This window comes from Panthera onca, chromosome D4 (assembly GCF_046562875.1).
Source record: "Panthera onca isolate mPanOnc1 chromosome D4, mPanOnc1 haplotype 2, whole genome shotgun sequence".
In the NCBI taxonomy this organism is placed as follows: domain Eukaryota; kingdom Metazoa; phylum Chordata; class Mammalia; order Carnivora; family Felidae; genus Panthera; species Panthera onca.
In genome coordinates this window covers 18,919,440-18,941,531 of record NC_138351.1, presented here as the reverse complement: position 1 = coordinate 18,941,531, position 22,092 = coordinate 18,919,440, and the positions used below count along the sequence as shown (strand labels likewise).

General features: G+C 43.9%; 1 protein-coding gene across 4 annotated transcripts in view; it reads right to left on the bottom strand.

Moving 5' to 3' along the window:
• Positions 1–645: 645 nt before the first annotated feature.
• Positions 646–22,092, bottom strand: part of GCNT1 (glucosaminyl (N-acetyl) transferase 1) — a 35,940-nt gene continuing 14,493 nt past the window's right edge. For all 4 annotated transcript variants that reach the window (XM_078436926.2, XM_078436927.2, XM_078436929.2 and 1 more), the window contains exons 4-5: positions 6,729–6,845; positions 646–4,819 (exon numbers count right to left, since the gene is read on the bottom strand). In XM_078436926.2, coding sequence (XP_078293052.1) covers positions 3,389–4,675 — 1,287 coding nt within the window. In that variant the 5' untranslated portion in view covers positions 4,676–4,819; positions 6,729–6,845 and the 3' untranslated portion in view covers positions 646–3,388. The remainder of the gene's footprint in view (positions 4,820–6,728; positions 6,846–22,092) is intronic.

The window sequence follows — 22,092 nt, the reverse complement described above, 5'->3', positions numbered from 1 at the left end:
TTAAGGTAATGGCTTCTGCCACGGAGTTAGTTTTCCTGGGTGTCTCCTATGTACGCAGAGGTATACCTGATATTTATTAAACTTTGTTTGCTTTTCTCTGGTTAGTCAGTCTCCCGTCAATTCGATTCTTAGACCAGCTAGAAGAACCTTAACAGGTAGAGGAAATAGTTTTCCTTCTCCACACTTCACATTTGTAAAGCTTAACAGTTGCTTACTATAGAAGCGCCTAGGTACTGCCTATAAAAGAACTGATCTTGTTCACTCTTGTTCTTATTAAGAAATATAGTAATTTGATGCAGTATTTCATTAACTACAATAAACCTTCCATCTCAAAATTGTAGTTTATGTTTTGCGAATGATTCCTAACCATTCCCTATACAAGACCTTAGATGACAGTAAAAGCAGTGTTTAATAACTGACATATAGGGAACAATTTAAATAATTTCTAGAACTTTCTCAAGGAACTTGAGTTTTTGCTTCCTTTTGAAACCAATTTTTTTTTTATTCTTCACATTGCTCATCTCAGTAGTATGAATTTTATAAGATTTTATTGTTGAGTAATCTCTACACCCAACATGGAGCTCGAACTTACAACCCTGAGATCAAGAGTCTGTGCTCTGTGGACTGAGTCAGCCAGGCACCCCATGTCTCAGTAGTACAAATTTTATTAAAGTCATGCTAAAATGTATAAAAGGGAGTCACAATAAACAAATTCTATATAATCCCTATAACAGGCATTAGCAATAGGGTTACGTTCAGACATATCTCACCAAGAGCCATTCTAGAAAGTTGAGGTATCACAGTAGGTAGTTTTCATGTGAGACTTGGGGAAATGAGACTCTAAAGTCTTTATGTCTACCATGGAGAAAAATCTCTCAAAACCTGTCCATTTAAATGCAAATCAGATGCAGTCACGCTACAAAAAAGAGTGTTGAGATAACCTTGGATATTTGTAAATTAAAAAGGTAAGACTTAATCATCAATTTTGCTAAACTCCAAAATCTATCATGTAATTTAAAGCAAATGGGGCACAATGTTAGCAACCAGCGATTCTAGGTGAAGGTTATATGGTGGTCACTGTACTATTATTTTTAACTTTCTGTAAATTTGCCAATTTTCAAAAATAAGAAATGAAAAAAACTGTCCATAAAAGACACCATGAATGAAGTAAAAACATAAGACATAGACGCAAAGTATTTGTCAATGAGTATCACTGATTTTAGAGAAAAAAAAAAAGGGACCCATCTAATAGGTAAATCCATCTACTAAGAGCACGGGAGAAACATCTGACAGGTGTTAAAAGAAAAAACTGATTTAGATGGCAAGAGACAGCACTATCATATAATGCCCTCACTGACATCATCTTTTGAGTTTCCAGTTATGTTTTTCTTGGTCCAACGTCGGCTACCCTATTTAATCATGCAAAACACAGAAGTCTACCTATTGGCACGTTTACACATGACAAAGGTTCAAAAAATGTGAAACATTCATTCAGGAGGGTCAGGATAACAAAGCTCTCTCCATAAAACGAGAACGTTTTCTAACTTTAAGGAATAAAAAAATGTTTTCTCAGTTGAGTGCCTGGAAACTGTTTGATGTTATGACTTTGCTATGTTACCGCTTTCATTGGCTATGCTTTGCAATCAAGTACGTAGTTTTGACTGTTGTTTAAAGTTTCAGCCAAATGATGAAGCGTCACATTTCCTGTTAGATCTTTGGCTGAACAGTATCAGCTTAGCAAAAGGGCACGTTTTTTGTTTTGTGTTTTTTTTCTTCTCTCTTCTTTCTAATCTTCGTTATCTTTGAGCTAGGAGATGGCACGAGAGCAACCTCAAATCACTGGCCTTTTGGGGGGAAAGTAGAGCAAAAAACCAATATGCTGTGAATCATACCAACACTGAAACCGTGTGCCCCAAACCTGGGGTGCCCCTCAGGATCCCCAGGCCTTCGAGGACGCATGTGGAATAACAGCAAGGGGTTGGGTTCCGAGAGAAGGCAACCTGTAATCCAAGGGCTAAGGACCGACGGAGGGGCAGGAAGCATGAGGACGCAAGGACAGCAGAAGCCAGTCCTTCTCAAAGGGAGACACAGGTGACATTAGGACGTAAGGTCCTGGGAGGCTGGACACAAGTGGATCCAAAGAGCAACAGCCTTGATACCTGGAAATAGTACAGACTGCTGGCTAAAAACTCCTCAGAGCCCTCAGAAATTGCCCACACATGGCCCGTTCGTGCCACTCCCCATACCTACCTTCCCCTTTCTGTCTGAGATCCCTGCACGGATTGCTATCACTTGAATCACAAAAGAGAACTGAGACAGTCATATGGGGGCACCATGAAAACAAAGTTTTTTTTAAAACATGTCTTTTAATGTTTGTTTATTTTTGAGAGACAGACAGCGTTTGAGGGGGGGAGGGGGAGAGAAAGAGGGAGACACAGAGTCCCAAGCAGGCTCCAGGCTCTGAGCTGTCAGCACAGAGCCCGCCCGACAGGAGGCTCGAACCCACAAACCGCGAGATCATGACCTGAGCCGAAGGCGGGCGCTCAACCAACTGAGCCTCCCAGGCGCCCTTGAAAACAAGTTTTTATACAGTACAGCTTGATAGCGGGGTCCGAGGAGACCGGAGGGGAGAAAGTAGAGAAAAATATTTGGAAAAACTAAAGTGTCTCTCTGTAGACACTAGAACAACAAAGATATCTTAACTTTTTAAATAACCTAAGAGATTTTTTTCTAATAAGCTAAGATGATTCACAGAATCAACTAAACTAGACATGATCACTTTCTTGTTTTAAAAAACATCTATACATTGTTGGAAGGGAAAATTAGTCAGAAATATTCATGTTCAATCAAGCCCCCTTTTTCAAGTTCCCTGAGATGACACGTACTGATAACACACACAGCACAATGTTACGACAAAGTTATTTACAACGATCACTTAAAGTCAAACTCCTTATGTCACCGAATAAATCCTGCAAGATAAATTATATCCTTACAATTGGTTGTTGCTACAAATTTATTCAGATCAAGAAAACTGTCGTATTTAAAGCTCTCAAAGTAATTTTGGCACAGACGAAATCCTTTCGTTAAGTCCCTGAGCTCTTTCAACAGGCTGGTTTTCGCACCGTCTCTTCCCCAGCCACCAGGGCCACTCACCGCCCGTCCTGGCCCCATGCTAACTCTAGGTCAACATGTGATGCTATAACCTTTCTAGCCCACTGTGCTCTGGAGAAACCACAGAGCTTGGAGGATACGCACAGTTGGGAGTCCCCCACCCCCAAGGGCGCCCCCTACAGTTCCTTGGATGTGTATGAACAAGGCAGAAGAATCGGATGGGGTGCGTCTCGTCTCACGCATGGGTTTTATTTCTCAAGTTGCCTACGATGAAGAGTCAGCGTTTCAGCGTCTCCAGGGCTTTGTGCCGCAGATGCTCATCCAAACACTGGATGGCAAAGAGGTCAATGTCCGTGTCAAACTTGTTGGCAAACAAGTGGTGCTTTCGTAGCATCCAGTTCAAGTCACCTGCTCCGAAGACACACACAGAACGCACGTGGACCCCGCTGCAGGGCGGGTAGGGGGCCCCCTTGGAGACATCACCTTCAAAGTACTGCCACTTGACGAACCTCGCGATCGCGTGCATGTCAGACATGTCATACTTCTGGCTTAGGGACAGTGAGCCTGGGACTTCGGGGATCCTCTGGATAGTGGCCCAGAGATACTCATCTGGACTGTAGGTGTCTTTGGCCCACTCCATAAACTTCTGGATCTTTTCATTCTCTAGCACATAGCGCACATACTTCCTACTGACCACAAAGTAGGCACTGCCCGAGAACAGGGGCGTTTCAAGAGGAGGGTGCATTTTGTCCGTCCCCGTGTTGGTCAGCTTTCCATTAACAACTGTGTAATGCTTTTTCCACCTTTCTTTTTTATTGGATGGCATTCTCTCGGACTCTAGGCTGTTTTCACCCATTAACGATTTGAGCTTCCGGACAATCTCCAGGTTGGTTTTAATAGGGAAATCCATGCCGCAAAGATTTATCAAGTACCTCCAGTCTGCACTCATCCGGTAGAGGTCTTGCATGCAGTTGAGGTCGGCCTGAACCCGACTCCAAGAGGCATACACCACGCTCTCCAGCTGACTGGCCACGAAGACGTTACTGAAGCAGGAGGCGATGCCCATCACCGCGGCCAAAAAGGAATCCTCTGATTTTCTGTCCACGTGAATGCAGTAGAGATTCTGAGGCATATAGATGGCCCTCAGGAGCCTGTCAAGCATTTCGATTTTGTGATGAACCACTATAGAATATGCAATGGGAAACTCTGCCTCTTCTTTACTAAGGGGCTCTACGATATATTTGCGCCTCTTGACGAAAGAATTGCAATCTCTGGTCATGTTTATATAGTCGCTGGTTGTCCACCGAGGGCGCTGCCTAAATTTCACCGTTAGAATTTCAAGCTGTACCTTTTGGATTTCATCTACATCCCCCTGTAAAATTTTGGTACAATTAATATTACTATTAGGATTCTCCCCAACCAGCTCCAAATGCCCAACACTTACAAATTCGGGCTTTTGATGAATTCTTAAAACAGAGAAGGTGACTAGGGAGAACACAAGAAGCAAGAAACAGTACTTAGTGGGATAAGAGAAAAGTCTCCTTCGCAACAACTTTCTCAGCATTTCAGACAATGATCGAGGATTTTCCTTAATTAAGGGCAGTCTTCCAGGCTTCAAACAGTCATGATTCCCCTTCTGTCGTGGCCTCGAGAGGGGTCAGTTTGCATCTGTCAAAACGGCAAAGGCATCTTGAAATGGAGAATGGCACTGAAAGAAAAACAGAAGGAATATATATAAATATGGTCTTTGCCGACATCTTCTCAGGTTTAAAAACCATCCTCTTGGCTAGGTCAGGTATTTAAAATAGAACCTAATTGGCCAATTAGAGGAAAAGGGTAGTGTCAGAAGAAACACACAGTCTGTAATATTAATACTAGATTAGTAAAAACGAATTCAAGGGGGGGTGCCTGGCTGGCTCAGTCGGTAGAGCATGCAACTTTTTTTTTTTTAATGTTTGTTTATTTTTGAGAGAGAGAGAGAGAGAGAGAGAGAGACAGCGTGAGCAGGGAGGGTCAGAGAGAGAGACAGAGAGAATCCCAAGCAGGCCCCGCACGGGCAGTGCGGAGCCGGGTGCGGGGCTTGAACCCACTAACCGCAAGATCATGACCTGAGCGGAAATCAAGAGCCGGGCGCCTAACCGACGGAGCCAGCCAGGTGCCCTGAGCAGGCAACTCTTGAGCTCAGGGTTTTGAGTTCGAGCCCCGTGTTGGGTGTAGAGATTGCTTAAAAATAAAATCTAAAAAAAAAATCTATGTATACAGACGTGCTAGAATGTCCTATAATAAACATTTTACCTCTCAGGAATATTGAAGTACAAATCAGAGTTGAAGACCTAAGCTATAATTATTTTAACTCTCCACAGCTGGTGAGGTGAGTTCCTGCTCTCCCCTCTTAAGAGTTCTATTAGCACCCTTTGCCTTGAAATCATCACTAATCTGGGTTCCTCCCGACACACCCATTGATGTCCATTGGGTGGCACCCCCAGCCCCAAATATGTGAAGAGATCAGCTCCATTCTGCTCCTCACCAGTTTGGGACTGGAGGTGCTCTTAAGGAGAAGTTCAAAAATAGCTGTGACCTTTAAAGACTCACGGCGCGGGGGACAAGTCCACTGAATTTTCAAACTAAACCAGAAAGGCCTGATTTGGGCCTGTTTTGAACACCTCTCCTAGTTCCATACCGAGGGACCACAGGAAGAGAGGACACACACAATCCAAACCAGGGACACGGATGCCTTTCCTGCAACGCTTTTCACAGGTTCGAATGATTAAGGCTTGTGAAAAACAACAGTTGTATACAAACGATAACGTACGACAGGCCTTTTGTCTAGATTCCAACGAGGAACCCGGCCCGTTTTTATTATGTTTACAAGGATTACCAAGTATGTTTTGTTTGCAAAAATCAATTTCATAACTTGGCAATCGCGTCTATAACTAATAAGGGCTACTGCTCTTTTTTTCTTTGAAGCTTTTATTTTACTTATTTATTTTTGAAAGCTTACTTATTTTGAGGGAGAGAAAGAGAGAGAGCGAGCACGTAGTGGGGGTGGGCAGAGAGAGGGAGAGAGAGAATGCCAAGCAGGCTCCACGCCGTCCGCACAGAGCCTGACGCGGGGCTTGATCCTGCAAACCGCGAGATTACCACCTGGGCCGAAATCAAGAGCTGGATGCTCAGTGAACTGAGCCACCGAGGTGCCCCTAAGGTTTTTTTTTTAAGTAATCTCTACAACCATCGTGGAACTTGAACTTACAATCCGAGATCAAGAGTCCTATGCTCTACTGACTGAGCCAGCCAGGCGCCCCCAAGTGCTACTGTTCTAACAAAGAAAGTCAAATAATATTGATCGTCTCCATATCAGAGTTGGAGATCTGAAACTGGTTTTTGTTTTTTTGAAATTGTTTTTTAAGACCAGTTAGCACTGGAACTAAAAGTTCTAACTAAGAGACTAGATTAACAGATTAACACGAGAACTTTTAAATATTTAGTTAGCAAATGAATTGTGAATATTAACAACAGAAATAAAAATAAACAACTGGCCATTATTAGTATAACGTTATGAAAAGTATTTAGATTTTTTTTTTTTTTTGCCATTTAGAATTAAAGAAAGTCTGGCTTACTTAGTTCTCAGATCCCAGGTAACAGCGTTTGTAGAGGGCCTCTCCCGCAGTCAGGCTTCTTAAATGTACCAGGCATTTAGCGATGGTGCTATGCCCCACGAGGCTTTTTAAAAAAATCTGTGAAACGAAAAGGGAAATACGTGAAGGGATGTAACACACACGTAAGTGTACATACTCAAAAGCATGCTGGTGAACGAATCCTATGTATTCACTTTTTGTTTCTCCGAATTATGGCTGGTTCACTTTTCTCTTTTAAAATTTCTTTCCCGCCAGTCTTGTTTTCCTAATGCTTGTTGTGTATGGCTCAAGTTTGAAAATATTTGCAATTTGGGTCAAGCTTTTCCAAAAAAAAAAAACCCTCTAATAACACGTCCCAAAGTGGGTGCCAAAGAATAGTTTAATGGTCGAATATGATTGGAAAATCCAATATGTTTTACCCTCCCCCCCCCCCCCCCCCCCCCCACTGGGGAAGATATCTATGCTCACTGGCCCATTAAAGACAACCTTGTAATTGAGTTAGTGGCTTAGTTCATCTTCTTGCAAGTATCTCCTCCACCACCACCCGACACCAGACCTGTATTCAAGAAACATGGGGGGCGGGGGGAGCCTGCTAAAATACTTAAGCATCGCAACCGCTAAAACATCAGGTCATACAAACAAACTGATGCCACTAAGCAGTTCCTACCCTTTCCCGGCTCAGACATTTGAGGCAGTCTCTATGCAACCACTAAACGATCTGATCTCTAAGCTAAATGAACAGAGAAACTGAAGTGGCCTCCCACTACAAAGAAAATAAACTTCTGAAAAGTAACCTAGAAAAGTCGGTAAACAAAAGGGCAACAATGACAAACCTTGGGCAGGGTCCCTGGACAGAGGTCTGACTTCTGGAGTTAACACATTATAAAATGTCCCTTTGCAACAACAACAAGAAATTACAAGACACAGCAAGAAACACACAAGTCTGGCCCAGATACAGGAAAAAAAGCAGTCAATTAAAAACTGTCCCTGAGAAAGTTGGGGCATTGGACTTCAAGACTTTAAGTCAGCTATTAGAAGTATGTTCAAAGAACCAAAAAACTAAAAGAAAGGATGAGAATATTTAACCAAACTGAGAATCTCAATAGAAAAATTATAAAGAAAAAACCCAACCGCAATCTGGAATTCAAAAGTACAATGACTGAACTGAAGAAGTGTCTAGAAGGGCTCCACAGAAGGTGTGAGCTAACAGAAGAAAAAACCAGTGGAACTGAGCAGAGGTCAAGTGAGAGTATCCAGTATGAAGAACAAAAAGAAAAAAGGTACAAGAAAAATGAACAGAGGGGGCCCCTGGGTAGCTCAATGGGTTAAGTGTCCCGACTTTGGTTCAGGTCACGATCTCACAGTGAGTTCGAGCCCTGCATTGGACATTTTGCTTTCATTGCAGAGCCTGCTTCGGATCCTGTGTTTCTGCACTCCCCCCTCCTGCCCCCCATCCCTCCCCTGCTCATGCTCTCTCTCTCCAAAAAATAAATCTTAAAAAAAAAGAGAGAGAGAGAAAAATGAACAGAGCCTCATAGACCTGTGAGGTACTATTAAGCATATTAACAGGTGCACAGTAGAACTTGCAGAAGAAAAGGTGGGGGCGGGGGGGACAGGAAACAGGGGAGAGGTAGAAAAAAATATTTAAATAATGCCGAAAACTTCCCCAATTTGATTTAAAAAAACTAATCTACGCACTCAAGAGGTGTAATGAGCTCCAAGTATGCAAAATGGTACAATCGTTTTGGCAGTTTGGTCGTTTCTTACAAAGCTAAACATAGGCTCACCTTTCAACATAGTGATCGTGTTCCTAGGTTTGTTTGATGGTCTAAGACAATGGCCTATGCTGGACAATGTTCTGTGTGTTCTTGAGAAGACTGTGTATTTTGTTGATGTTGGGTGAATTGTTCTACAGATGTCCATTAGTCTAGTTGGTTTATACTATAGTTCAAGTTTTCTTGTTGACGTTCTTCCTTCTATCCATTTCACAATTATGAAATGTCCTTCTTTGTCTCTAATAGTTTTTGTTTTAAAGTCTATTTTGTCAGATATTCGTATAGTTACCCTAGCTCTTTTTGGGTATTTGTCTGCATGGTGTATACTTGCATTCTTTTACTTCAACCTAATTGTGTCTCTAAATCTAAACCATGTCTCTTGTAGATATCCTATAGGTGGATTACTTTTTAAAAATCAATATTGCTGATCTCTGATTGGAGATCTTAGTCCATTTACATTTAATCTGCCACTTAAAAAAAATACTTATTCTTTTGGGAGAGCACAAGGCGGGGAGGGGCGCAGAGAGGGGGAGAGAGGATCTGAAGGCGGGCCCTGCACGGACAGTCTGACAGCAGTGAACCTGAAGTGGGGCTCGTACTCACAAACCATGAGATCATGACCAAGCTGAAGTCGGACGCTCAACCGATTGAGCCACCCAGATGCCCCTAATCTGCCATTTTGCTATGTGACCCAAACACACACCAAGGCTTCCTCACCCAGAGTCTACTAAAGAACCTGGCAAACATTTTAGCAGGGATGAGAGAGTCTCTTAGCAGAGACAGAAAGTCTCTCCCTTGAATACGGGTGCCTTTCCTGAAAGGGAAGACTTCCTTGTGGACCAACCATGAATGTTTTTAAGTAGAAAAACACAAGTTAAGAAGACATGGAAGAAGGGGCACCTGCGTGGCTCAGTCAGTTAAGCGTCTGACTTCGGCTCAGGTCACGATCTCTCGGTCCGTGAGTTCGAGCCCCGCGTCAGGCTCTGTGCTGACTGCTCAGAGCCTGGAGCCTGTTTCCGATTCTGTGTCTCCCTCTCTCTCTGACCCTCCCCCGCTCATGCTCTGTCTCTCTCTGTCTCAAAAATAAACGTTAAAAAAAAAAAAAAAAAAAAGAAGACATGGAAGAAGAAAATAATTCCACCACGTTAAGAAGGAAAGCCAGGACCTAACGGCAATAGATCTTAATACGTGCCTTTTTGAAATTAAAACCAAGAAGCACAAAAATATTAAGGTCTATAAATAACGAAAGTAAACTCTGACCTTTTATAATGCTGATACTAATTAAGGAGAGCTGGTCAAGGAAGGGGACAAGAAGAAAGAGGTCAAACGCACCCGAGGTAACAGTTCAGTCTCTAGAAGCGTTCCAACAGAAGAAAATGAACAACTCCAACTGGTCAGGATTCGGGTGCAGTGAAGTTCTCACTGGAGTAGGAGGACAGACAACAATGACCTCAGGGAGAGTGAGAGAGGAGGCAGCAAGTCAAATTGGAAAAGCAGACAGTCGAGAGGGAACTGATTAAACAGACCCAAGAATCCCAGGCTGACTGACAGTAGGGAAAGAAAGAATCAGCTCTATTTATGCTACAGGGTGTTCAAAAGTGTCAGAGAAATGGTGGCAGATTCCAATGGGGGGTGAGAGTGCTTAAAAAACAACAACAACAACAACAACAACAACAACAACAACAAAATAGTTTTGACTGGCAGCTGTTTGAAAGCAGCTGGGTCTTGGGGCACCTGGGTGGCTCAGTCGGTCAAACGTCCAACTTTTGGTTTCGGCTCAGGTCGTGATCTTATGGTTCATGATCTCACCAGTTGTGAGTTCGAGCTCTACAGTGGGCTCTGTGCTGACAGCGCACAGCCTGCTTGGGATTCTCTCTCCCCTTCCTTCTGCCCCTCCCCTGCTCACGCTCTGTCTCTCTCAAAGTAAATAAATAAACTTTAAGAAGAAAACAGCAGTTGGGTCTTGGGGGGCCTGGGTGGTTCAGTCAGTTAAGCATCCAGCTCTTCGTTTTGGCTCAGATCATGATCTCAGTTTTGGGGATCAAGCCCCACCTTGGGCTCTGCACTGACAGCGGGAGCCTGCTTAGGTTCTCTCTCTCCTTCTGCCCCTCACCCGTTTGCACATGAGCTGTTTCTCAAAATAAATAAATAAACTTTAAAAAATATGAAATAAAAAAATAAGAACAGTTAGGTCTCTACCCTGACAGCTGGCCAAGACCCGAGATTTCATTTCTGCAGCCTGGGGCACACCAGGCCTAATGGAAAGCGGGGTTTCCAACCAGGAAACAGTGGGGTTAAGTGAACGCAAAGACAATAGGTATTGAGATATCCTTCCCTATTTCCAGCTATCATTCCCAGCACTTTGACAGCCAAGCCAAAGCAGGAGTTTATTTACTAGGGAATCCAACCAGGCCAAGCCTTAAATACGCTGCTTAAATTGGAAATTTCCCCAAATGTTCAAAAACAGATTGTGTATACGGAGAAGAAAATCAATAATAATGTCCTCAGAGAGATAGGAAAAAATACTGCATTCAACCAGTCAGTAATTAAAACAGATTATATAGCCTGAAAACAGACAAAACAACACTCCCACCCCATATGCTCTTTTGCAGTATGACCTTGTATTCTACAATCAAGAACAGTCAAAATTCCTTTCCCCTTGAATCTGGTCAACCTCATGACTACATTGACCAGAAGAGTTTGGCAGATGTGACACTGTATGGCCACCAAGGCTGGGTCATGTAAAACCATGCTGCTTCTGGGGCACCTGGGTGGCTTAGTTAGTTGAGCATCTGACTCCTGATCTCGGCTCAGGTCTGGATCTTAGGGTTGTGAGTCTGAGCCCAGAGTTGGGCTCCCTGCTGGGTGTAGAGCCTACTGGAAAAACAAAAAACAAAAAACTATGCAGCTTCCAATTGGTGGTCTTGGAAAATCTGCTCTCCAGAAATTTCCCTGAAGAACCAGCTTCACTGTTGTAAAAAGCCACATGGAGAGTCCATGGTACCCAAGTCAACAGTCCCAGATGAACCTAGCCTTCATTCATCCCAGCCCAGGTGCCAGACATGTAAGTGAAGAAGCCACCAGATGACATCAGCTCTTAGCCACTCAAGTCTTATCTGAATTCCTGACCCACAGAATGTGTAAGCAAAAAATAAAAATGGAAATGTTTATGTTATTACTTTGGGGAGGTCTGCTTCACAGCAGGGACTAGAAAAAATAAGAAACCACATAAACAGAACACTTAGCAAATGAAAATGAGCCCTTAAGAAAATTAATGACATGATAGGAAAAACTGAAAAACTCAATAGAAGTGCTGGAAAATAAAGTGAGAAAACTCTCAGGGAGTTAAGCAAACAGGCAAACCAACTGGTGGGGAAATTAGAGGGGAAAAAAAAAAATAGTCATTTAGAGAAAGAACCAGACCAGAATAACAGGACCTCCAGAAAGGCAAAACAGAAAAAAAAAAAATGGAAGCAATTAATTAAATGGCTGAAGATTATTTCTCACAAACAAAGAATGGGTGCCAGATTGAAAACTCCTTGGAATACCTTCAACAATGCTGAAGGCAATAATTCCAGATGAGAATTCTTTGAACCAGATAAATTATTATGTCAATTAAAGGTAAATTAAAATTTTTACATCTTGAGACATGGAAATTCGCAAAACATTTACCTTTATGCACTTCATCTCAGGAAATTACTGGAGGATAAGCGCCATCAAAACAAGTATAGGGGTGCCCGGCTGGCTCAGTGGGTAGAGCGTGCAACTCTTAATCTCGAGGTTGTGTGTTCGAGTCCACTTTGGGGGTAGAGTTTACTTTAAGAAACTAAACAACACCAACAAAAAACCTCAAGTATAAACTAAGAAAGGAGACGGTGTAAGAATCAGAAAAGGTATATCCCAGGATGATAGTAAAGGAACCTCCTAGGCCATGTCACAGGCCAACAGACAACCCTAACAGGCTGGGGCAGATCAGAAGGCCCCAGGAGAGATGTCTTCTAGATGGAACTGTTGGAATACATGAAGGGAAGAAGCATATTGAACACCGATTTCAACTACAGGCAGAGTTTGGGCAGTGAACTTGTGAACAAAGTACTTTGCAAACAAAGCAAATGATGGAGGGTTGGGGGTGGTAATTATTGATTCCAAAGAAACCAGAGACACGCAATGATGAAAAAAGCAATCGGCGTGCTCTGTGGCTTAGCTCTGCCGGGCATCAGTCTTAACGCACACACTAGCCGTCCAATCGAGATCCAATGAAACCTTAATAGGAGCACAGAGCAACGGGAAAGATGGTCATTGAAAGCAATGGGTTGTGTGCTTTGCCCAGCGTTACATACCTGCCCGTGGGAGAGGCTCTAAGTGACGTCGTTGTTCCAAGCAATAATCTCATCTACCACCCCTCCTGTTCAATCTCACCCATCACCTCTCCCAATGGTAATGAGGAGACAGAAGAAGTGGGGGGCTGTTTTCGCAAGGATAAGTACGTAGGGAGATATGTGCAAAGGAAGTCCAGAAACCACTGATTATCAAAGGTAGATTTCGGTTTGCAATTAAGTTCGGAAACGGGAGAAGGCCTTACGATGTAAAAACTAACAGCTAAGTATGACTAGTGCACGACTCCGTATTTTAAAGAAACCAATTCCAAAAGATGACATTCATCCCAATCACACACTTACTAGTTTCAGTGAATTTAGCTAAGTATCACTACCTTAGAAAATGGAAAAAAAAAAAAGAAAGAAAGAAAGAAACGAGCGACCTGTGGCTCAGGCTCTATTTCCTAAACTCTTTTTAAAATAATTAATGGTAATAATGAAAAGGCAGAGCAGGAAGAGGGAGGGAGAAAGGAATAATACAGGTTTTGTTAAAAATTTATGACGTAACCTATTTAGACCTCCAAGTGGAAGGATTTAGCGGCTTTATGTGAATATGCGTATACATATGTACACACCCCTAAGAACGATCAGGATTTTTCTCTTGAGCCTCTCATTACCCTCAAGACTCCGAGACAAGGGGCAAGATAAAAAGGGCCTTGCACTCGTTAGCTCTGTTAACCTTGGGTAAGGTTAGAGCTGACAGGTGAGTCAACAGGAAGGAAGAAAAGGGTGGATTTCAAAAAGGTAAACTCCTTTCTTCTCGGCAATTTCCACCACGGTAGTTCTGGCTTCGGTCCAAACAACACTATTATACAGGAGAACAATTCTCTCTACCTGTTGCCTACTGTACCATTTTGAGTAGTGGAAATGGTTTTTTGTTCTTAAAAACATATACGTGCGCATAACACGTGCGTAAACAAACGGCCAGAAGGTCAAAGCCGGGTCCACAGCCATTGTCTTTCCACTGCAGGAAGGATGGTCTCAGTTCAGTTGGCCTCTAGTCCCACTGGAGACTCCTCTGGGGCTCCATTTCACAAACTCCCAAGGACCGTCGTTGCGTGACCCAGAGGCTGCCGTGACAGGAACAAAATAGCCACTATCGTGATCGACGCTAAAGGTGTCTGTCCAAGGATCTCAGAGGATGGCGACTCAATCAAGGGTGACTAAGCGCCATCCTGAAGGAGCCAAGGGAAGGGGCAGGAAGCAGCTAAGACCCCAAGGCCATGTCCTGCCATTCAGGGTAGAGTTCTTTCACCTGTGCGTCCATGGCCTCATCGGAGGGAACCTCGCCTGTCACCTCGGGTTTCAGAGGTGTCACATTTTATTTTTAAGGGTTTTTTTTTTTTAAGTGTATTTATTTATTTTGAGAGAGAGAGAGAGAGAGAGAGAGCGCGCGTGCAAGTGAGCAGGGGAGGGGCAGAGGGGGGCGGAGAGAGAGGATCTGAAGTGGGCTCTGTGCTGACAGCAGAGAGCCCAACGCGGGGCTTGAACTCAAAATCCGTGAGATCATGACCTGCGCAGAAGTCAGATGCTTACCGACTCAGAAGTCAGAGGGCTTCCCGAAAAAGAGCCTTCTGTTCGCTCAACAGACATAATGAGTGATTCTCTGTGCCACATTCTGTGCCTGGCCCTGCGGTTCCGGGGGGGGGGGGGGTTGGGGCGGGGCGCTGGGTTCAGCCCTCTCCTTCAGTCACACCATCTGGTGCTTCAGTTGTAAGATCTTATTTTGTGTGGAAAGAGGGCACAGGAAATGGGGTCCAGAGCTGTTCATAGTAGGTTTCCTATTGCCTGTGTTTCTGTGGCTGGACCCCAAGAAAACCGTGGAACGAACTCTGGGAGATGGTGACCGAAACTGTGGAGCTTGGTGTTTTTAATCATGCTCCTAAGCTTGGAGCACCCCAAGAACTTTTCCTGGCCAGTCTGGAGGAGCAGACGCTGTTGGGGTCTCAGGAGCTTGTGCTAATGTGACACCTCAGGGGGTGCCTGGGTGACTCAGTGGGTTAAGCATCCGACTTCGGCTCAGGTCATGATCTCACAGTTTGCGAGTTCGAGCCCCATGTCGGGCTCTGTGCTGACAGCTCAGTGCCTGGAGCCTGCCTCAGATTCTGTGTCTCCCTCTCTCTCTCTGCCTCACCCCTGCTCGTGCTCTGTCTCTCTCTCTCTCTCAAGAAAATAAACATTAAAAAAAATTAAATTATATAGCATAACTAATGAGAGTTTCTCAATGACCTGTTCCTGATTCTAGATGAAATTATACATAGGTTTCATCTGTGTGATCACCTATATGAGAGAAAGAAGGGAAGGAAGGAAGAGGTAAAGAAAGGGTTCTCTACACCTGAATTAATGGCATGAAAAGGTCTATAGATTTTTTTTTCATTTATTCACTATACTATTGTGGGACGAAGCTATGAACTTCAATGAACTTCATTCATTGCTGGAAATAGCATTCACTCTTCTCCCTATTGCTTCTTCCCCTGGAGGCACAACCAAGCCCTTAAGTAGCTGATGCCAGAAAGAGGAACTGAAACCTACCATTTCTGCCTAGCGGCCTCGGCTGGCCAGATGCACCGCACCCAGGTCTCTGCTGCAGAACTAACTGAAAGCTGTAAATCCACCAAGAGGGAAAGAAAGGAGATGCACCTGGGTGGCTCAGTCAGTTAAGGGTCTGCCTCTTGGTTCCGGATCAGGTCACGATCTCAGTTCGCGAGTTCAAGCCCCGGATCGAGTCATGATCTCACTTCCCAAGTTCGAGCCCCACTCTGGGCTCTGTGCTGACAGAGCCTGCTTGGGATTGTCTCTCTCCCCCTCTCTCTGCCTCTCCCCTACTCATTCTCTCTCTCTGAAAATAAATAAACTTAAAAAAAAAAAAAAAAAAAAAGGAAAGAAAGGATCCAGAAGGCTTCCTCGAATACAGCTGACCTGAATCTTGGAAGATGAGTAGGATTCAGACAGTAGGAAAAAGGAGAGAGAACACATCTGAAAGCCTGAAGCAAAGGAAGAGACTTTGATGTATGGCAAACCCAGTTTTAAAACGAAAAGGAAAGTGAGAGATAATAGCTGTTTGCCCCTCATGTTCCATAGCCCTGAAGACCTCTTTCCAAAATCTATTACGACAAGAAGTGTGTTTCTCAATGTGGTAAACCACAACAATGAATAGATTTTTTTTTAATGCTCATTTATTTTTTAGAGACAGAGAGAAAGACCGCACGAGCAGGAGAGGGACAGAAAGAGAGGCAGACAGAGGAGTCGAGCGCACAGCCCGATGTGGGGCTTGAACTCCAGAACCGTGACGTCATGACCTGAGCCAAGTTGGACACTTAACCGACTGAGCCACCCAGGCGCCCCAAAAGAGGCTTTTTAAATTAAGAGAAGACACGGCATGAAGGAACATATGTTAGGAGAGCACTGGGAGGAGTGAACCCAGGTTGTGTGAACACAAAAAACCTTTGTAGGTTAGTGTCATGAAAATTTGAAGGTAAAGAACAATGATCATCTGTCTGCCCCCCTCTCAAAGACTGCCTACACATCTTTAGTGTTATCCCACTTTCCTGAATGCAGGACTTAGGGCTAAACTAACTTTGAAATGGGACAGACAGGTCCACTAAGGCGGCAGAGTTCATTTGTGGAGGCAGACCTCGATGGACTTAAATGAAATATATCTACTTATGCACGTGCGTGCACACACACATTTGTAAAAAAGGAATCTTCACCTCATTACCACTGCAGGCCAAAATCAAGCGTGAGAGATCTTATCGTTCACTTCAAACTTCCAGACTGAAAAGTAGTAAACTTTTTTCTTTCACTTTTTTAAATCTAATCCTAGGTGGTTTAGACTATTGAATAGACCACCACGGTGGTATGGAAATGAAACTTTGGATTTGAAAGGCACGTTCAAGTTCATTTTGTCCGCTCTTAATTTGGATGATGAGAAAACTAGGGCACAGAGAGCACATGGCTGGCCGGGCCACACATCAAGAACAATTCTCTAGCAGAGACATCTCAACACTGGCCCTGGTTTCCATCCCACCTGCTCATCACACAGCCCGTGTGTCAAGCGTTTTCTGAACAATCCCGATTTCAAATATTCCAGGCTTTAAATACTTCCCAGGACCAGAAGTTCTAATTCCAAAAGACTAGATTCCTTTTTGTTTTTAAAGGAAGTCCTAAAATTCCAAGTCATAACATGTGTCTGGATTTTTGGCCTGCTAATCACAATTGTCAGGGTAGATGTTCTCTATCATACAGAAAAATATCAAGTTAATCTTTGGCAGAAATGAGAAGTGCTCTTTTCGACATGTTAAAGTCCAGCTCAACCTCTAGGTCCTGTCCCCAAATTGCAGTTGATTGTCCCTTCTTTGAAATCGAACGTCACTCACTCACAGAGTGAGCCACAGAGAAAAACAGCAGTGTGGACTCATATAGGAGGGACTATAAATCCCAACTATGTCATGTCCTTTTTCTTTTTTTAATGTTTATTTATTTTTGAGAGAGAGAGAGCGTGAGCAGGGGAGGGGCAGAGAGAGAGGCGGACAGAGGATCCAAAGAGGGTTCGGTGCTCACAGCAGAAAGCCCAATGCGGGGCTCGAACTCACAAACCATGAGATCATGACCTGAGCCGAAGCTGGTCCCTCAACCAACTGAGCCACCCAGGTGCCCCGCAACTATGTCACGCCTTAATGCATGATTTCAGCAAGCTGCCTAATCTCTCCAAGTGTTATTAGCTTCCTCATCTGAAAAATCGAGGTCATAATGCCCTCCTCATGGGGTTGGTGGTGTTTAGAAAACCCTACAAAGCACTTCGTACAGGAACTAGTATGTGGTAGCTTCTCCATAAACAGAAGAGGTGTCATCACCATCATCTCCCATTTTAGCATGAAATTCCACATAACCTGGTCTCTGTAACTGGTCCATGCACGTCGTCAGTGAGCTACTGGTAATTGGGCTAGTCTCAGACTCCTAGCCCACCCCCTCTATTCATGCTGTTCCCTGGGAAGGAAGGAGGGAGGGAAGGAAGGAAGTTCCCTGGGAAGGAAGGAAGGAAGGGAGGAAAGAAAGAAAGAAAGAAAGAAAGAAAGAAGAAAGAAAGAAAGAAAGAAAGAAAGAAAGAAAGAAAGAAAGAAAGAAAGAAAGAGGGGCGCCTGGGTGGCTCAGTCGGTTGAGCGGCCGACTTCGGCTCAGGTCATGATCTCGCGGTCCGTGAGTTCGGGCCCCGCGTCGGGCTCTGTGCTGAAAGCTCGGAGCCTGGAGCCTGTTTCAGATTCTGTGTCTCCTTCTCTCTCTGACCCTCCCCCATTCGTGCTCTGTCTCTCTCTGTCCCAAAAATAAACTTAAAAAAAAAAAAAAAAAGAAAGAAAGAAAGAAAAGAAAAGAAAGAGGGAGAGGGAGAAAAAGAAAGAAAGAGGGGGTTCCGGAAGATGGCGGCGTAGGAGGACGCGGGGCTCACAGCGCGTCCTGCCGATCACTTAGATTCCACCTACACCTGCCTAAAGAACCCAGAAAACCGCCAGAGTTTTAGCAGAAGGGAGTCTCCGGAGTCAAGCGCAGACTAGAGGCCCACGGAAGAGGGTAGGAAGGGCGGCGAGGCGGTGCGCGCTCCACGGACTGGCGGGAGGGAGCCGGGGCGGAGGGGCGGCTTGCCGGCCAAGCAGAGCCCCCGAGTCTGGCTGGCAAAAGCGGAGGGGCCGGACGGACTGTGTTCCGACAGCAAGCGCGACTTAGCGTCTGGGAGGTCATAAGTTAACAGCTCTGCTCGGAAAGCGGGAAGGCTGGAGGACAAAGGGAGGGAGAGCTGCTGAGCCCCCGGACGGCAGAGCTCAGCTTGGCGGGGAACAAAGGCGCCAGCACCATCTCCCCCGCCCATCCCCCAGCCAAAATCCCAAAGGGAACCAGTTCCTGCCAGGGAACTTGCTCGCTCCGCGCAAACACCCAACTCTGTGCTTCTGCGGAGCCAAACCTCCGGCAGCGGATCTGACTCCCTCCCGCTGCCACAGGGCTCCTCCTGAAGTGGATCACCTAAGGAGAAGCGAGCTAAGCCTGCCCCTCCAGCCCCCGTGCACCTTGCCTACCCACCCCAGCTAATACGCCAGATCCCCAGCAACACAAGCCTGGCAGTGTGCAAGTAGCCCAGACGGGACACGCCACCCCACAGTGAATCCCGCCCCTAGGAGAGGGGAAGAGAAGGCACACACCAGTCCGACTGTGGCCCCAGCAGTGGGCTGGGGGCAGACATCGGGTCGGACTGCGGCCCCGCCCACTAACTCCAGTTATACACCACAGCACAGGGGAAGTGCACTGCAGGTCCTCACCACACCAGGGACTCTCCAAAATGACCAAACGGAAGAATTCCCCTCAGAAGAATCTCCAGGAAATAACAACAGCTAATGAACTGATCAAAAAGGATTTAAATAATATAACAGAAAGTGAATTTAGAATAATAGTCATAAAATTAATCGCTGGGCTTGAAAACAGTATACAGGACAGCAGAGAATCTCTTGCCACAAAGATCGAGGGACTAAGGAACAGTCACGAGGAGTTGAAAAACGCTTTAAATGAATTGCAAAACAAAATGGAATCCACGATGGCTCGGCTTGAAGAGGCAGAGGAGAGAATAGGTGAACTAGAAGATAAAGTTATGGAGAAAGAGGAAGCTGAAAGAAAGAGAGATAAAAAAATCCAGGAGTATGAGGGGAAAATTAGAGAACTAAGTGATACACTAAAAAAAAATAATATACGCATAATTGGTATCCCAGAGGAGGAAGAGAGAGGGAAGGGTGCTGAAGGGGTACTTGAACAAATTATAGCTGAGAACTTCCCTGAACTGGGGAAGGAAAAAGGCATTGAAATCCAAGAGGCACAGAGAACTCCCTTCAGACGTAACTTGAATCGATCTTCTGCACGACATATCATAGTGAAACTGGCAAAATACAAGGATAAAGAGAAAATTCTGAAAGCAGCAAGGGATAAACGTGCCCTCACATATAAAGGGAGACCTATAAGACTCGTGACTGATCTCTCCTTTGAAACTTGGCAGGCCAGAAAGGCTTGGCACGATATCTACAGTGTGCTAAACAGAAAAAATATGCAGCCGAGAATCCTTTATCCAGCAAGTCTGTCATTTAGAATAGAAGGAGAGATAAAGGTCTTCCCAAACAAACGAAAACTGAAGGAATTTGTCACCACGAAACCAGCCCTACAAGAGATCCTAAGGGGGATCCTGTGAGACAAAGTACCAGAGACATCACTACAAGCATAAAACATACAGACATCACAATGACTCTAAACCCATATCTTTCTATAATAACACTGAATGTAAATGGATTAAATGCGCCAACTAAAAGACATAGGGTATCAGAATGGATAAAAAAACAAGACCCATCTATTTGCTGTCTACAAGAGACACATTTTAGATCTGAGGACACCTTTAGATTGAGAGTGAGGGGATGGAGAACTATTTATCATGCTCCTGGAAGCCAAAAGAAAGCTGGAGTAGCCATACTTATATCAGACAAACTAGACTTTAAATTAAAGGCCGTAACAAGAGATGAAGAAGGGCATTATATAATAATCACAGGGTCTATCCACCAGGAAGAGCTAACTATTATAAATGTCTATGCGCCAAATACCCGAGCCCCCAGATATATAAAACAATTACTCATAAACATAAGCAACCTTATTGATAAGAATGTGGTCATTGCAGGGGACTTTAACACTCCACTTACAGAAATGGATAGATCATCTAGACACACAGTCAATAAAGAAACAGGGGCCCTGAATGATACATTGGATCAGATGGACTTGACAGATATATCTAGAACTCTGCATCCCAAAGCAACAGAATATACTTTCTTCTCGAGTGCACATGGAACATTCTCCAAGATAGATCATATACTGGGTCACAAAACAGCCCTTCATAAGTTTACAAGAATTGAAATTATACCATGCATACTTTCAGACCACAATGCTATGAAGCTTGAAATCAACCACAGGAAAAAGTCTGGAAAACCTCCAAAAGCATGGAGGTTAAAGAACACCCTACTAACGAGTGAGTGGGTCAACCAGGCAATTAGAGAAGAAATTAAAACATATATGGAAACAAACGAAAATGAAAATACAACAATCCAAACGCTTTGGGATGCAGCGAAGGCAGTCCTGAGAGGAAAATACATTGCAATCCAGGCCTATCTCAAGAAACAAGAAAAATCCCAAATACAAAATCTAACAGCACACCTAAAGGAAATAGAAGCAGAACAGCAAAGGCAGCCTAAACCCAGCAGAAGAAGAGAAATAATAAAGATCAGAGCAGAAATAAACAATATAGAATCTAAAAAAACTGTAGAGCAGATCAACGAAACCAAGAGTTGGTTTTTTGAAAAAATAAACAAAATTGACAAACCTCTAGCCAGGCTTCTCAAAAAGAAAAGGGAGATGACCCAAATAGATAAAATCATGAATGAAAATGGAATGATTACAACCAATCCCTCAGAGATACAAACAATTATCAGGGAATACTATGAAAAATTATATGCCAGCAAATTGGACAACCTGGAAGAAATGGACAAATTTCTAAACACCCACACTCTTCCAAAACTCAATCAGGAGGAAATAGAAAGCTTGAACAGACCCATAACCAGCGAAGAAATTGAATCGGTTATCAAAAATCTCCCAACAAATAAGAGTCCAGGACCAGATGGCTTCCCAGGGGAGTTCTACCAGACATTTAAAGCAGAGATAATACCTATCCTTCTCAAGCTATTCCAAGAAATAGAAAGGGAAGGAAAACTTCCAGACTCATTCTATGAAGCCAGTATTACTTTGATTCCTAAACCAGACAGAGACCCAGTAAAAAAAGAGAACTACAGGCCAATATCCCTGATGAATATGGATGCAAAAATTCTTAATAAGATACTAGCTAATCGAATTCAACAGCATATAAAAAGAATTATTCACCATGATCAAGTGGGATTCATTCCTGGGATGCAGGGCTGGTTCAACATTCGCAAATCGATCAACGTGATACATCACATTAACAAAAAAAAAGAGAAGAACCATATGATCCTGTCAATCGATGCAGAAAAGGCCTTTGACAAAATCCAGCACCCTTTCTTAATAAAAACCCTTGAGAAAGTCGGGATAGAAGGAACATACTTAAAGATCATAAAGGCCATTTATGAAAAGCCCACAGCTAACATCATCCTC